We start from the raw sequence: 18,235 nt of genomic DNA, 5'->3' as shown, positions 1-18,235 counted from the left end.
AAGTAATGTTTAGCATCAGCTCACTACTCTAGTATTGCGATAAACGCTGATGAATTTAAGAAATGTGCCGTAAAAATCACGACCAATTATTGTCAATCAACGCAAGAAGAACAGAAGGCTTCGCTTACACCGATTACCACAGTGCGTGGGGTCCGGATATTTTTCTTTCTTGTTTTTAGTTTCGTTCGCGAGCGAAGTAAGTTGTTACGTTCCTGTTGAGTTCCGGTTCACAAAAAAGGTAACGCATTTTTTTCGCCAGTTCCTGGCTCAGTTTCGATTGAAGGAACACTAGAAAGGAACTATTAAATCTTTTAGTGGCGATTTGTTCTTTCAAAGCTTCATTTTCGTTAATTTCGCTGTCACAGATTGATTACTAGCAAAAAAGAAAGAACGACCAAAGCTCCATTGTTTGTTAAGTTTCACACCGAAGCTTCAGCACCGGTATGTGTGACGTCAGGAACTTCAGTTTTCATTTTTTTTTTCAGTATTTCGGCCTTTGGGGCTTACTAAATGTTCTTGACACTTACTAAGTTCAACGTTTGGCTCTTTTAGAATTGTATTTTCCTTTATTCGTTGTTGGCTTTAACAGTCCGGAAGAATCACGCAGGGTATGATTACATCGTCGTCCTGTTGATGGGGTTCCTGCCGAACGTCCATATTTGCGACATTTGGTGACGCATCCGCTGGCATTCCGAAAACATTTTTTTTCCCTCGGATGCTGCTACACATGCGCTATCTGCAACGGCGTTTTACCCGCCACAGAATTTTGTTGCAGTTCCCCTTGAATGTCGGTAAAAGAATGCGACATTTTGGATTGAAAAGGATTTCCCGAGCCCTCGTAGAAAAAATGTTTCAGAAGTCAGAGAAGGTACCTTAACGCTCTACGCTCTCCCAACAAAATACAAGAAAAAAAGAAGAAAATAAAAAGAACACTGATAAGTGCTACGTTTACTCTTTAAGTGCTCTTTGCGTATTTTCAGCACAAGGCTACTGCGCTTTTGGCTTGCTCAGAGGCAGCGTTCCGGCAGCTTGATCGTGCTCCGTCTTGTAGGCCGTGTTTGTTGACATTTAACTTCAATTCGTCTGGCTTGTGTGTTGTCCCTGACTAGGCATGGATTGCCATTGCCAGGTTATTCACTGTAAACATGACAAACAATTACCAACATTATCGGCATAAATGCATAGAGGCAAGTTCAAATTGAAAATACACGGTTGATAGTGGTTTTCTATGAAAACTAATTATTCTAACATACTTTCTGTATCTTTTTTTAAAATAATTGACACAATCTCTGTTTTTTTTTCGCGTAAAAATAACATTTTGCCGTGTAGCAGAGAGTGAATCATTACTATCGTTCAGTGCCTATATGTTTGCTCAGACATGGCCGCCATCCAGCGGCCGGGGCTGAGAAGCGAAATTAATAACAGTTTCCCTTGACATAGAGTATAAGCGGGCGTGCTGCGCTATTGTCTACTTGATGGGACGTTGCGTATTTTTTTTTTCAGATGGATAATTCGAAGGTTTACCTGCAGCGCAAGGTAAAAATAGGATAGAATTTTCATCACGAAGGCGTTCACCTCGCTCGAGCAGCAGAAGTACCAGTTCTGATCAAATAGAAAAGCCAAACAAATAAGTATTCTAAATAGGACAACACAATTCAAATATACACCCTAATAGAGTCGTGCGTCGTTCATCGAATAAAAAAAAATAACGCAATATTGCATTGACAACATCACTAATACGTGAATGCACCATTATAAATAATGAACAATTTTTTTAAACGTAACGTACACTCGAATGCAGCATCATTTACCAAACACCCTCATAAACATAAAATACGCCTTGTATCGCACATTTGAACCATGCTAGTTGTTTTGCATTTTTTGGCTTGTTCAACAATGTCGTAGTGCATCGTTCCTGGACGCATCATCTCACATTCAATTGTTTCATTGAACTTCCTTGTCCCGGTCATCACGGGGCACCATACCGCTGTATAGTCAACAGAATTCCGGATGACAACCTCGTGCGCCCGCTTGTTCCCGGGTATCCCAATGTGGGCAGGTGTCAATTCGATGATGATTTATGTTGCGTTGTTATCGAGTTCTGCAGCCGCGTCGGGCGCAGTAATGCTCCTTGCCTTCTGCGATGTGACCAGAACCATCGCATTGAACATGACACGAGTGACGTCTTAGCCTTCTGAACAGTCAGAACTGGTCTCCATCCTCGTAGACATTGTCCTTCTTTCTTTTCAGGTACTAACCGTAGGCGATATGAAAAAAAAAGACATTATGCAAATTCAACGCTCATTTTGGAACTTGTTCTAATTTGCGTTGACGTGGAATGGTAGTTGCGATTTTTTTTTGGCTATGGCAAGTTAGTTTTGAGGAAACCCGCAAGGTGACTGAAGGTTCGCGAGAGAGAAAATTGTCATCCATTCGACTGTAACACGAAGCTTTGAAGAAAACACGACATGAGTTTCTTACACAAAAACTTGTATTGGATTTCCTTCGTAGTTTCTCGCTACATGGTCAAGTGGATGGGATATTTTCCTTTTCATGCGCTTTCTGGGAGATAAAATATGATTTAATCTCAAAGTTGATTAAATCATTCCTGCGGCTTATATCGACATTGTAGGGGCGCATGCCAGGTAGAGGCACGTTTAAATTACGCCTGTTTGAGGTTTCTGATATATGTGTGGAAGTGTGCGCCCGTCCACTTCTACGTGGCCCTTCTTTGTCCGCGTTTTCTTGCGCGCTGCTCAGCCTATATTTAGGAAATAAACTAATTAGCGAAAATTGTAAGCTTTGTGAGTAAGGTCATCATCACCACCAGCGCACTTGGTGCGCTGGTGGTGATGATCCCCCTACTGGACGAAGCTCTCTCCCAGCGAATCTCCGATTACCCTTGTCCGGCGCCAGCCGATGAAGTCCTGTGCATACAAAATTTATAATCTCATCAGTGATAACAGTCACCAAAAGCTCTGTCGTCCTGCGCTGTCTATCCTTTACGTCCGCACTCGTTCTGTTACCGAAACACACAACCGATTCTCGTTACACTACATGCATGTCATCTCACAACACATTACATGACATCTGCACTAGCTATAGCTAGCAAAGATGTCATGTAATGTGGACACGCATTACACGACGTGACCATGACATGACCCGTCATGACCTGGCCAACATCACTTCTCCTTGTCAATCTCAACTAGAATATCAGCTATACACCCGTTCGCTATCTAATGCGTACCGCAGTCTTCTTGTATCTTACTTTAGGCCTATCATTTTTCATTCCATAACTCTGTGCGCGGCCTTTGTCCTTTTCCCGAGCTTGTTTGTTACCTTCCAAGTTCCAGTCCCACGAGATGGAGCAGGGAGCTGCTCATTACTTCTTGATACGCTCGAGATATACGCGTTTTGAACACGGCGATGTTTATGTATACTTCGTCATCCTCCGGCCTCGGGTGGCTCATTAGCATTCCCCGAGGGCTAAGTGGAATAATGAAAGAGGAGCCTGCAAAAAAAAAAGAGTAAATGCCGGCGTAAGATTCACTTCCTTAGCGAAAATTTTTCTTTCCATAGCGATGAGCCGCGCACTTTATCAAGCGTGCCTTGTTTGGCTCTCCCCCGAGCTTATCCTCATTATACTGCTAGTAAGATGAATATAAGAACAAGCCACGTCATACCAGCCATCGCGACGCATCTCCGCGCGAAGCCGTCGCATACTGTTCCCTTAAACGCTGTGTTTGCTCCGTTAACACACGCCGCTCGTTAGGGCGCCCGGCTGAAAATGAAAGAAAAATAAAGCTAAAATAAAAATTAATAAAAAAGAGCGTGTGCCGTATTTTCGAGTGTAGGGGCCACCACGGGGACGTATTAAAGAGAAGCTTTCGTTCAGAAACCTCAAGGACTTTGTTCACCACAACTACTACTACTATACTACTACTACTACTACTACTACTACTACTACTACTATTACTTCTACTACTACTACTACTACTTTACTACTACTACTACTACTACTTCTACTACTACTACTACTACGACTACTACTACTACTTCTACTACTACTACTACTACTACTACTTCTACTACTACTACTACTACTACAACTACTTCTACTACTGCTGCTGCTGCTGATGCTGCTGCTGCTGTTGGCGTCATCGTCGTCTCGCTAAATAGTTCACAAACAGATAATAAAAGAATTGCGTGTCCGATCGAACCTCAGTCGCCAAGCACGACAGACAGCCCGATTCAGTAAGCATTCGGCCCCAATCTCACGCACACTTTTCTTCTGCCAAAGCCAGGTAGCCCTTCAAGACGACTGGCACGTGAGTCGCGTCGTGTAGCAGGTGGCATAAAACACATAAGGCACCGTGCGAAGGATGTAAATATGTTTAAGGTGAGTAAGGGTGTTAGATATCAGAGAGGCCGAATCTCTGTTAGGGACGCACATTTTTGGAAGGTGAGTAAGGGTGCTAGCCATTAAACAGGCCTCGTTAAGGGCGCGAAAATGTTTACTTTGTGTAAGGGTGTATAATAATTGGCCAGACCAAAGCACCCGGAAGGGTGTAAATTCTTTTTTTTTTACTTCGGGTAAGGGTGCTATCCATTAAAGAAACCAGAGCACCGTTAAGGGTTGAAACATTTTTCCTTTGACTACGGGTGTTATTAAAATTTTGCACACACCAAAGCAACGTTGAAGGCGTTGAAATGCTTACTCTACGTACATTAGAAGATACTCAAGGGGGTTTGCTTAGTCGCATAGTTAACACCCTTAACCTCGAGGGTGTAAAACTTTTTACAGCCTACGCTGGTGCCAGCGGATAGTGCTTGCAAGCTCTTGACCGGGTCCTGGGTGAGCGCGAGTAAGAACGGCAAAACCTTACGGGTGCCGTAGCGGCAAATCCGCCGCGCAAACTCGGCCCATTTCCGTCCGTAAACGAGGAGGCCTGAGATATGCCAGTGCGCTTCAGCCTCTAAGCATCAAGGAAAGTTGAATAAAAGAAGAATAAAAAATACGAGAAGAGACGAGAGATAGGAAAAGCACGGTGGCGTAAATTTGCATACACGAAGGCGATACGCTGACGCGTTCCCGAGCCCTGGAAAGGCGAGGGGTAACTTGCTTCCCAAGATTACTGTCTTCTACTTTAGTTTTCTTGTTGACGGTTATCACGATTGGTTGTCTTTGCACGAACGCATTCGGAAAACGTGAAAGCGTATTGCTTTCTGGCGTTCATGCAGAGCGGGTGACTCTGTTGTAGGTGTTTCTCCATTCCGAAAACAGCTTGCTTATTTGAAAAGCACATCGCGCGTTGTTTTTTTTCTTTTTGTCACTCTCGCTCATTCTCCATTTGTATTCCTTATCCTCTGTTTCAGAGTAGTCAGGACCTTCGCCTCTGTTTCTTAGGAAATTGTTGATTCGTCAGATTCACCTTCTTGCGTTTTTGTTTCTTCGTGCCGTTCACTTCTGCGCTGTTGCGATATCTGAGATACGCGTTCTGATATCGCAGTCGATGCGTTAGTGCTTACAAAGTCGCCGTTTCCGTTGGCGAGTGCATTTCATATCTCGGCTGTTCTGTCGTTGCGGAGTTATCTGCTTGCTCTTCATTTTATCCGCGGTGTATTTATTGATATTATTTCTGCAGCGTCTTGGCGCCCGCATCGGGCTCGAGGCAACATTGTCGCAGGAGCTGAGTTGCATATAGCGTAACATTGAATGACGCTTGATGACTCGATGCCGGGTTGCCGGGTAACGGAACCACAAAAGGTTTTAGCCAACATGGAGGACATCCTTTTTTAGTTTGTGATGCGTTCAGATTCCATCTTTTGTATGCCGGGTGTCCCGATAGCACGCATAAAGTTAAAAAGTAATGCGAAAAAAAAAGGGGGGGAAGCCGTTTGTGCATGCTGATAGAACAAACCGTTAGTTGTTAGTAACCTCCCGGAGAAGCGTCCAGTATCTTCAGTGTTCCTATTAAATCAGTAAATAAGAGAGGAGAAATAAGAAGCTGACTACATTCGTAGGTATATCAGTTATGAAACTGTCTCGGGGACCTCCTAAAACAAAACACATGTATATTATATGCGAGCTGTCAGCATGGTGGCACAATACCGTAAACATTTTATGTTGCAGAATAGTTAGGGCAAAAAAAAACGCCAAAATACAAAATAAAAGCAAGCAATAAATAAGCACTGATTTAATGAGAACCTTCTTATTAATTTATGGCCACAGTGCCAATACATCGTTTGCAAAGAACATCAGAACTTATAAAAACCACAACTTTCAGTTGAATGCGATGCGTTACCGTATATGTAAAGCTACCGTGCTTAAAAGGAAGCTCGCATTTTCAAAAGACATCGTGGCTTACCGCCTGCTCTTCACACAGGCTTCGTTTCAAATTAGGCAAATATTGTAACGGAAAACGCAGCCCGTCGCAAATAATTGAAAGCGATGTTTTCAAGTGTGCTCGTAAACGTTGTAATAAATTGTGGCCATACGGTGAAAGAGATTGTAAAGTTAGCTGATGGTTAATCACTGCTAATTAGTTAACTAATAAGGACACAAAATTTATTGGTGGCTTGCACAGGAAGTTGTCAACAAGGTACACACACTGGGTCTCATCTGCAGAGAAGGCCTTGCGTGTGTGTGTCCGTGTACGCGTGTGTTTGTTTGTGGATGTGTGTCCATCTTTCGTGTATCCTCTAGCGTCCCAAAATAATGTTCAGCGGTCTCCACCAATTTGGCCCAAGAAGAAATCTCCTTGAAAACGTTTCTTATCCGAGATTCTGGTATTGAACAAAACAGAAAACGCGATAACTGCTTCGGAAGACTCTAAAAGCGTTTTCGGCAGCTGCTTTACCGCACAGCTATCGCCCGCCGATATTTCTCTCGTTCCGGAACGCAATGCCCTGCGGCCACTTCTGTGACGCCCAGCGCCGTTAGACTTCACGTCGGAGACCAGCGGCTAAATTAATGCCCAGGTAACGTGGAAGCGCGGACTGCAACTCGATTTTGAACGCCAACAAACAGCGACATCCAAAAAAATAAGTACGGCTTCCTTAGTGAACCGCTCCCGCGGTGTACTTGTCTTCTTTTTCTGGACTCTCGACTCGGACTGGAGGGCGTGTTTCCGGTTCCAAGCGCCGATGCTATCTCACACAGGGCCACTTCCCTATTTTGACGAGCTTCAACGCTTTGTTATGTTGATGTTTGTTTTTCTCCCTGCGTCCCTTGCAGGAAGTACCTCCCGCTTACACAGGTTTCACACACACATATAAAAACAAGACCGCTAGGAACAGACAAAATACAAAAAAAAAGATAGCCACGAGCCGGTATACATGGGGGCGCTCGGTAGTTGTAAACCACCCAGGACCGAACGCAATTTTCTGTCCCCTTCTTCCCTTTCCTTCCTTATCTCTCACTTCCTCCTCCTCTCCCCTATTCACGCCGCGGTTTCGGATCGTTTCGTTCGGCTGCTCCTGGCCGTGTTGCTTATATTGAATCTGGCCACCCATCAAGATGACGCCATTCAGAAGCTGATTCCCCACTCCTTTCTTTTTTTCTGTTTGTATACTCCCCGGCTCCCAGTTCACTGAGAAACGTATACCTCTTTTGGACCTTTCCTTGCATTTTTCATTCGTACTTGTTTCCGAGGCTTTCTTTCTCGGCAATGGCCGCGTGCTCCTTGTCGAAGTGCACTTGACGTACTCAAGCCTTTTCTATTCCCTAAAAGCACTCTTTATCGCTCCTGTCTTTTTTTCTCTCTCTCTCTCTCTCTACGATCTTTCTCACTTTCTCATCTTTTCAGAGCTAGGAACCGGTTTCATTTATGTTTTTTTTTTCGTTCCTGTTTATAGTTCTTTTTTGGGGCATCACGTGCCTTTCGAGCTGCGCACCTTTCCTCCCATTACAGCTCACCCAAGCCTTCCACAGCCCTCCCCAGTCCAGCGGGAACCCCTACTTTTTTTTTTTCAAACACTAACACAACACCCCCTCTTCTCTAAGGCCTCCTGCCTCACATAATCCATCGACTAACCTATAAGCCGGTTCGCCGAGTGGCCTGCGCGAAATGGCTCCTGGGCGGATGACGTCAGCCGCCGAGTCACTTCCCCCATTACCGCGTGCCACGTGTACAGCCCCCCCCCCCCCCCTCCTACCATTACGGGCTTGCAAAATGCGAACGGGCCAATATTGAGGGAGCGGGGAGGGGGTTGGGTGAGGAGGTGGAGACCCGGCGGCTCCTTTGATCTGGCTTCCCTAAAGCATACAGCGTGGGTACCTTGGGGATGACATCCCGTTAGGAAAAGAGAGAGGGAGTCGGGCTCTCTCACCCCCCCCCCCCTTCTCGTCACGCGGTGTCGCCCGGGGGCTTACAAAAGGGAGTCACTGGGGAGCGCCTGCGAGTGATGTCGTCATCTTCCGGGGTCCCACGGAGGGAGGGGAGTGGGATAGGAAAAAAAATTGGGGTGTGCGGTAGGCGTATGTAAAGTAGGAGGTGTATGCATCTCACTTTGGCTAGTGGAAACTCGAGCAGTTTTCAGGCAGGAACGCTTTGTTGCTAGTCAAATCGCCCGGCGACAAGTCAGATCGAACCACGCTTGTTTGTTGCTCTCGCTTCCTCTTTCTTTTTTTTTTTTTTGCCGCCAAATCAGTCGTGCGCGCTCGTCTGTGCTGGGTTTTGTAGCGATAGGTGTGAGCGTGGTACTTGTGTACCGATGTTGTATTGTACGGTGTGTGTTAACTGGAGTGCGTTCCACTTGCCCGAATTAAACTTCCCGTAAGTGGGATTGTCGAGGTGGCATAGCGTGGTACATTATATTTTGCAGTAATAGCTGTTCTGGTAGTGAGTCATCCATCTTTCTTTCAGTCTATTTCAGATATGACCATTATTAACATTATCGTACTTCTTGACTTTTTAATAAATGTAGTAAAAAGTTTGTAACTACAAACAAATAGTAACGGCAGCACTTAATACATCTCAGTGACAGTAACTTGTTACTAGCTATTTACTGACGCCATGGGCTTGCTGATGCAGTCGAAGTAAGTTAATAATGAATACTACCTCATCTTAGTGATGTATTGCGCTGCTTGATTGTATTCTAGGGGCAACATTTAAATGAACTATACTTTCTTCCACTAGTTTGTAGGAACAGTTATAGGCAACCTCGAGGTGCCCATATCAACACATTAGATTATTCAAATGTATGAACACAACTTCGCATGTGTTTTGGGGACCACCCAAAGTGTGGTCACCAAAACGGTGCTATAGCAGCCTCTTCGTTGGGTTGTATGATGCGTTGCTCTCGATCGTGCGTTTATTACCTTGCAGTGTATTCGGAAGTGATTACGCAAAATAGTAATATAACTACGGTGCATGTGCAACATCAAGGAGGTGGTTTTTTTTATATTGTTGACATCCGCTTTCGAGATACTTGACTTTAAGTTCATCTAGACCTCTGTGTCGTGCCAAGTGGCCGAAGCATCCTTGAGGTGTGTTTCAATATCACTGAGACTGCTTTAAAATACATGGACCGACAGCAACATCTCAATATACTAGACGTAATATCATCTTCATCTCTGCGTTCATCCAATAAAACGCAGTTTTTACCATGACAAACATGAGGAGATGATGGGCATAGTGATGTTTTTTTTCACCTACGTGGAGACGCAGCTATTGGCATCTAACCAAGGTATTTAACTTTTTTATATTGTTTTCCACATTCATAACCTAACAGCAGACAATAAAAATAACCTTGCAGAGCGATTATGTGCCTTAGCTGCACTAGGGTCTCAAGAGGATATATATATATATATATATATATATATAAAGCCAACAGACCATCAAGCCACCAAGGAAAGCATCGGGGAACGTATCGGTGGTTCAAATTGAAATATGGAAAATGATAAAGAAAAATAAAAGCACATGAAAGCGGAAGAACAGATAGCACGCCGTTGGTGGGATCCGAATCCACCACCTTCGCACTACGCGGCATATATATCTATATAGGAACTAGAAGAAAGGGTGGAGAAACCAGGGGTCGAATTTTTGTTAGTCACACCAATATAAATCTACGAAGCCAACAGATAACGAAGCTAGGGGATGGATGGGGGAAATTGTTTGTTTTTGAACTTAAAATGTCGAAATTATCGGGTACAGCTAGGAGAAATGAATAAGGATCAAAGAAGAACCTGCCGTAGGTGGGAGCCGAACCCACAACCTCCCATGTATACATGGTCGCCAAAACATTTGTCGCTACACAGCCCGCCATTAAGGATGACCGAATATCGCACAGTTTTCTCGGCTCCACTGATTCGACTAAGCTTTAGCTCGTTGCACACCCCTGCCCGCCAATGCCACAGACGCATGCATTTAGCTGGTGGGTGTAACTCGCTCTCCCCTTCCCTTCTGAAGCAACCGTTCGCTCGGTTACTTCTCATTACTGCCGGCTCTCGGACATGGACAGCGACTCACTATACCGTTTCGAACCTCCACTCTGATTGCAACTGTCGATTAACGGAACGCCACCCTTCCTAGCGGTACACTGCGCCGTAATACACTGTGGCGTACGCGACCGCCTTGGAGGAGCAGGTCTTGTATGTGACTCGTTGTCAGCCACCTATACGTGTTCTTGCATCCCTGTCCACTACAAGGCTTCGGTTCCTCGCCGGTGGAGATTCCTTACGCGCTATCTCTTTGGCTTCTCTGCTCTCGAATCCCTCCCGAACGTCATTTGTTCTTTATACTTGCTGGCCGTTTGAGCTCCTCGTTCTCGGCGGCGAATCGCCATCTTCCCGCGTGGCTCTTTCTCCGCCCATTTCCGCACCGATCGAAGCACCGTGGCGCTCGTGTCGGACTGGCCGGTGCTTTTGTTAGCTTGTCCTTTCCTTGCAATCACTTTCGTGCACTTTGTTTTCTTCATATTTTTATCTCTTTCTCTCTTTGCGTTTGCTTCAAGATTGCCGGTCATTGAGCCTGCTGTCAGCGACGCAGATTGCTCCCATATATAATAGCGCTCGCCTGAGCTCGTTACAGGCTTGACGCGACCGATAGCACGCCCTGAGGTTGCGTGTAGGAAAAAGAAATAACGCAGAGAGAAAAAGAAGCGAGACCGCTGGAAAAGAAGGTAGTAACGAGCGGAGGCCCATGAGCGCAGAGTGACAGAAGACAGGTGCCGATTAAAGGATGAAGGAAACCTTGGCCATTTGTGTTTTAAGGAACAGCTGTTCGGGGCATATACTTCGTTCAGTTCTCCTTGGTGTCGGTGTAGTAGCTGTTATAGTCATCGATTTTTTTTTAATATGATGATGACTTATCTCTGGGCAGGAGAAGATGCCGCCAGAAAACTCGGGTTCTCCCTCTAGCCAGGGTTCAAGCCCGGGTCTGTGACGCGGTTGCTGTCATCCTTGTTGTAGTTGTTGTCGTCGGACTGCCTATACCGCTGGTTTAGATGGCGCACAAGGCTTTATTTTATAGTGCATCTGATGAAATTAGAGCACCAGAGATTTAGCTTCCGCCAGGGGACACACTGCGCTGGGATAGGTTGAGACGAGGAAGAGCTGCGTGTTGGGGCGCCCTTCTGAATGCGGGGTTTAGTCACGTTCTTGATGGCCTTCCCAAATTACAAATTAAAAAAAAAGGAAAGAAATGTAGGTTGTGGCAGGGGGGGAGGGGAGAAATATAGTGATTCATTGATTGGTCGAGTGATTGAATCTTTGCATTTATGGATGAGTCGAGTTCGCGAAATATCGGGCGTTTGATTTTCTTATCTCGAAATACTCCTTTTCTGTTGCTTGTCTATGGGGTCATTGCGCGGTCGCATATTTCCATTCCATATCCTGTGTCATACCGTAAATGGCTCGCAGTATCGTGAAATAAATAATAGAGAGAAAGAATATACAAATAGCTTATATTGTGCTCTGAAATTACTGAACGAAGGGGTGAGAAGAAGAGCAGCTTATCAGGCGTTTTTACAAAGCTCGCACCTCTATTGAAAGAAAAGGAAATAAATAAAGAAAGAAAGAAAGAAAGAAAGGAAGGAAGGAAGAAAGAAAGAAGCGATAATAATGCTGGAAGCTTGGCACTAATGCGCAAATGGCGTGCGTGAACTTCGCTGTCTCCCAGGTGCCAAGGAAAGGCGATGGGCGAAATCAGGCCTTCCGTCGATCGCTTCCGGTTCCTCTGTGTCCATTCTCCCTTCTTCTTTTAACGCATTTGCCACAACTTTCAGCGGTGTACTGTGTGGCGTTGCAGGTATATGTGCCTGTCTTTCCTGCTTGAATATATTTGTGGCGTATAGAAGACGTTGCAGTGGCAGTACCTGACAATGCACGCCACTTTAGCTCAAAACGTGGCATGAAGACGAAAAGAAGGCCAAACCACGGTGTTATGTTTTTAACTACCCTTGTCCCAAGTGGGACCCAAACAGACAAAATCAGCAGCTCTTCCCATTTCGAGAAAATGGGGATGAGCGGAAGCTTGTCCGATTCTAGCATAAGGCTTCCGAAACCCGGGGGAAACGTCAGCGAAGAGCCGTGGACCCCGAGTTGCGGGAGCGCGATGTCGAGGCCAAACGTCAAAGAGCCGCCGACCCTGAGTTTAGGGCGAACGAAGCGGAACGCCTGCAACAGTGCCGTCTTGCCACAAGCTTCTCTTACCCCCAGTTTCTCGACAGTGGAAGGGCTCTGAATTTTTACCAGCGGATCTGTTTAAGCTCTTGGTTAGGCCGTGAAGTGCGAACAAAAAAATTGCCGCGTATCTGCGTGCTTCGCTGCAAATGTCGTCGAAAGACGATAGTCTTCTGACGGCCGTACTACATGAGTGCTGGTCTGATCCGCGGCCACCCGTGATGCTGTTCTCGTACCATTTCCGTCCTGGCATGATAAATGCAATGGAGGTTTGCAATGGAGTCGGGGAACGTCGTTCGTCGGCGTGCATAGCATGGCATTTTCAGCGCAGCTTAAGAAACTAGGGTCTTTAGAGTTACGTATCTATGTATTTTCTATTAAAGGAACACACCTCCTAATACTTACCTAGTGATGTTGCGCCTCAGATATGCGTAATATTTACATTGTGATCGATAACGTTCACAAGTATGAACAGCCGTACCAGTTTAAGTATATGTGGGCGGTAAGCAAGTGGTCCAACTTTGGCCGGGTGGCTGAATCGGGTGACAGACAGACAAACAGACAGACAGACAGACAGACAGACAGACAGACAGACAGACAGACAGACAGACCAAATTTTTAGCGTTTAAGTTCCCCAAGAAAGACTATCGTCTTTAATAACTGCGCCTGGCGATGACGTCACCGCGCGTTGCCTAGCACCCACCTCGCGGAGCAGCGTGTGCGTCGCTTCCTCTCCGCCGTGCACATGTTGCCTTGGCATGGGACGTTAAGGAGAGTGAAGTAGAGCATGCGCGCGGCGCGAGCTATACTTGGGAGTGAGAAAGAGAAAATGAGAGCGAAAGAGAAAGAAATTGTAGCAGCACCAACGAGGCAGCGCGCAGAGCTGCTGCCGACGCCGTCCGCGGTTTCCTGCGCTCGCGCCGAACGCGCGCGGTGTCCGTGACTGCAGCCGGCGCCTCTGGCGGCGGCTCGGCAGGTTTCGACCAGCCACGCCCCGGCAAGTGTTGAGGTGCAGCTTGGCCGTGACGTCAACGGAGAGATAAAGTTCGGAGCCGCCGCGAAGGCGGCAGAACTCTCGTTGATTCTGGGGCGAGTACATGTAGCCTTGACATGGGACGACCAAAGCACATTCGGACACCCGAAGAAGCCGCTCATCTTGAAGCGCGTCGCGCGGCCAAGTGAGAATGCGCGTCGGCGGCGAGCCGATTCGGAATACCGTGCCTGTACTCGGCGACAGCTTTTCTTGACAGCACTGTGGAAGCTACAGAGCCGAACCGCCTGCATGCGCGCGCGCCAGGAAATAGTACCTGTTTTATTTTCTGATTCTAAGAGTTACTTGGCCCGAATAAATAAAGCTTTCTTAATTATAAATATAGAACAAGTATGAGCAGCTGTTCATAGAAAAAAAGTTAGCGTGTGCCTTATTTTTTTTCTTTTTTATTTCTTGGACGGCACCACGTTTTCGGCACCGCCTGCTGGTGGCTCTCGCAGTAAACACGGCGTCCCCGGTGCCGGCGGTACCGTGTGTGGCCGCAAACTCTCCTTTTCGTTCTCCGAGGAGGCTATACTCTAAATGTGACAAGAAGTGGGTCTCCAAACAAACCAAGCAGGTTATCTGCAATGTCTATGCTGGAGTAAGGCGCCGTCAGCCCGAGCTGTGGACGAATACGTTTTGCTAAACACACTAGCCCTGCGAGCTAGCGAAAACCGAAACTGGAACTGAAATCGGCTGCAAGCTGCCGGACTACTTGCGTAGTAACACAAATGTGCGGAGGCCCCGCCTCCGTAGCCTTCGCTCCAATGTCAAGAAAAGCTGTCGCCGAGTATAGCAGCACTTAGCATTTCCTAGCAAAACTTCACCAAGCCTAGTAAAACCTGGAAGAAGCTAGGCCGATCACCAGCTCCGCTGTTTACTCCAGCCTTGCACCACCAGTGCAAGCTTCCCACATTTTTAGATGCGAAGCAGCTTATGCCGGGGGCTTTGTCCGTCCTGCGTCCCGCGGCGTCCCGCGGCGTCCCACACCCCCATAGCGCATGCGCGTCCCCTCCCCCTCTCTCTCCTCTCCTACGCTCCGCCTTTTCTCTCCTTTAGGAAACCGGAGCGGCGCGCACGACAGGTAGTACGACAGCTGCGTACACCTCTGGGGGCGCCACGGTAGTTGCGCGGTATGAAAAGGACGGAGCGCGCGCGCCTCCTTCTCTCTCCTGTGCAGCGCCGCGATGAGCGTTCGGGCCGCTGCCGCGTAATCATCTCCCGCTTAAGCTAACCATCTTCCCGCTGCTTCGCATCCACACATGGTTCCCTTTAGCGGGAGATGGAGTAATGTCTTTAAGAAAACTCCGTTTTATGCATTGAAGCTCAAAAGTAACAGGACCACCAGTGTAATCATCATCATCAGACTATATTTATGCCCACTGCAGGACGAAGGGATTTCCCTACGATCACCGATTACCCCTGTCTTGCTCTAACTGATTCAAACTTGTGCCTGCAAATTTCCGAACTATATCACCCCACCTATTTTTCTTCCGTCCACGTTTGCGCTTCGCTTCTCTTGGTATCCATTCTGTAACTCTAAAGGTCCACCGGTTATCCATCCTACGCATTACATGGCCTGCCCAGCTCTTTTTTTTTCTCTTAATGTCAATTAGAATATCGGCTATCCCCGTCTGCTCTCTGATACATACCGCTCTCTTCCTGTCTCTTAACATTGGGCCTAACATTTTCCGTTTCATCGCTATTTGTGTGGTCTTTAACTTGTTCTCGAGCTTCTTTGTTTACCTCCAAGTTTCTGCCCCATATGTTAGCACCGGTAGAACGCAATGATTGTACACTTTTCTTTTCAACGACAGTGGTGAGCTCCCAGTCAGGATTTGGCAGTGCCTGCAGTATGCACTCCAGTGTATTTCTCCGCCAATGTATTTCTCTCCAAGGTTCGCGAATTAATATCTCGAGACGGGTGTCATCCTGAGAATTCATTCCAATTGGATCCACCTTGGGAGCTATCTGGATAGAATTTAGAAACTGCAATGTGTGCGGTAAGGTAATTAGTCGAAAAATTCGTTAGTGGATTTTTGTTAATCGGTCAATTATGTATTTCAATTTCTCGTACAAGTAACGTCTGCCTGTTTCGAGCAATCCAACTCAAGGATTAGAATTCGGCTATCTGCCACAGGTGATTGTAAAAATTACCTCTAAAAGTGTTCGCAGGAACACCCAGTATATGTGTGCATTGATAGCGCATGGGGCCAAAACAACGCACAGATATCCATAAGAGTGGAAAATTAGTAGTTGTTCATATAGTTAAAACCACGTGAAGCCAACAAACAATGCAGAAAGGCATAATATGGAGGAAATTATTTGTTCTTTTGTTATTAAAGTAAAAAACAATAACGAAGAAGAAATGAAATTTAACGGAAAGGCAACTCACCTCAAGTGGAAGCCGTGCATTTATCTTTCGCGTTGCGCACGTGACCACTGGAGCTACCGCAGCAGCTGTTCTCCATCACATCTTCTTGGACACGTTTGCATGTGTATATACTATGTCTGGTCTTGGGAGTGTTATCCAGAGCCCCTCACGGCCCTGTCGGTGGATGTCGACTTCAACCGTGTGCATCGTTCATAGCACATGCTGATCAGTAACTTGCCAACAAACGCTCGTATGCAATATACCTCATGGCACCAAGGGTGCCCAATTCGAGGCCGTCGCTATGCAACTAATCAGAATAAAATGTCAAAGACCTTACGTATCCCCACGTGGATGAATCCGAAAGCATTGCAACGGCCACATTCGCGTACTCACGTGGGCGTCCAACGTAGCCGGGCGCAGCTACTGACTGAGTAGTCGCAGTTGAAGGTTCGTCCATCGGAGCGCACGAAATAACTCACCGAAATGACCGCACCGACTGGCAGCGCGGTGACGCGCTGTGCTATATAAATAGACCGGCCACCGGCGCGGTCTGTATCTGTGACCACGTGACTTGTTCGTCCATCGGAGCCACTCCTCTCTGATTGGCCGAAGCGCACATGGCGTCGTGTGCACTTCCACCAACGGAAGCATCCCCTAGCGCGCGGTCAGTCTCTGTGACCACGTGACTTTTTGTGCATTGTCCTGCCACGCCGCCGGATTTTCCGCTTCATGAGCCATGTAATACTTTCACATTAATAAGGGGTTCCGAGAGGCTCGATTCCTTTCGTTATTTAAAACCCCACAAAGCCAACAGATGTACGATGGTATTCAAAAATGTGCGCGCTGTTTTGTCACGTGCAGGCTGATAGTGCTGGCGGTGCTGCTGTCGGTCCTGGACTTTGGCGCGCTGGCGTGCGTCTCGGACCTGCAGGAACACATGCTGGGCTACTGCGTCATACTCAGCGGCTGCGTCGTGGTCGAGGCCTGCATCTCCTGGGTCTCCATGCGCGGAAGCATCCTGGACGCCGCGCCTCGGGCCTCCATGCAGTACCTGCTCTACGTGCGCCTCGGTGCGTACTATAGATTTACAGGGTTTCCCAACTATAGCTCATGCACAAAGATTAAAAAAATATGTCAATGCCACATAGCTGGACAGAACGAAGGTAACTTGGTTTGCCGTTGCTTGGAGATGCTCAGATTATTTTTTGCATTCCACCTAATTAGGTAATTAGTCTTATTTAGTTAATCAACTTCTCGCATAATATAATTAGATAAAAAGTGTTAATGAAACTATCTGCGCACGCATTAGAACAACGGTGCACGACATACGTATCGTAGAACACTACAGTTCACACTCGCAGTTGTATCGATAAGAACAATGGCAACTGCAACGCCACGCTACCCAGACGAACTGTATATATCTGCATTGCATTACGCGCGTCAACCAATGCATTCCCGGCCGTCATCATGGATAAGCCGCGGGTGCAGTGCACGGCAGAAGAGGCTGCCGTACGCGAACGTAAGCGCGAGCGCGATCGTGCCCGTAAGGTCGATCCCGTGTATCGGCAACGGCAGAGCCTCCGACCGTCTACCTCAGCGATCACAAGGCAATACTGCGCAAGTGTAGAGTCGTCCGTGAAAGTGTGAGTGTGTGCGTGTAATCAACGGCTATATGATCTAAAATAAAGGCTATTCAACATAACAAAATGTGTCTTCATTCAACTTCACAACGTTCCAAAAATACAATCCTAAACAAGCAATCAAATCACATAGGCATCGCATCGGGTCGCTCAGCATTTCTTGGGTTCTCTGCGGGGTTGTTGGCTTTGGCTTTTGATTTTGTTTGCATGGGAGAAAGCTTCGCGTTCAACCATTTTCCTTAAGAAAGGGGCTTTGATTTTTTGTTCTGTCTGCGCATCGTGTGAACATCAGGGGTTTGCCCTTGGGACTGCTATGGGAAAATTAGACGGCCTGCTTTTCACAGAGCCAGGAGTTCGTGGCGGCAATTGCTCGTGCGTCTGCGTTGCATACAAAGCCAGTAGAGCGCTGCCGCGTCTCTTGAGATTCGCGGCTGCTGCAAAGGTGCCGTTATTCTTAGTGTTTATCTGGTGTAAGGGCAAATATGGTAATAAACACATAATTTATTTAACATGACGAACCAATGGAGCTCTTCAAATGAAAAGGGGTGACTCTAAGATAAGAA

The 18,235-nt window shown here is 46.8% G+C and overlaps 1 protein-coding gene across 1 annotated transcript in view; it reads left to right on the top strand.

The window, feature by feature from the left end:
* LOC119464599 (diacylglycerol lipase-alpha-like) overlaps positions 1-18,235 on the top strand; it is a 219,523-nt gene that overhangs the window by 94,403 nt on the left and 106,885 nt on the right. The window contains exon 2 of the mRNA XM_049655733.1: positions 16,894-17,102. Within this exon, the coding sequence (XP_049511690.1) occupies positions 16,894-17,102 (209 nt within the window). The remainder of the gene's footprint in view (positions 1-16,893; positions 17,103-18,235) is intronic.

The sequence above is a fragment of the Dermacentor silvarum genome, chromosome 9 (genome assembly GCF_013339745.2).
Source record: "Dermacentor silvarum isolate Dsil-2018 chromosome 9, BIME_Dsil_1.4, whole genome shotgun sequence".
Taxonomy (NCBI): Eukaryota; Metazoa; Arthropoda; class Arachnida; order Ixodida; family Ixodidae; genus Dermacentor; species Dermacentor silvarum.
The sequence above is the reverse complement of the archived record's forward strand: the minus strand, read 5'-3'. Positions and strand labels throughout refer to the sequence as shown.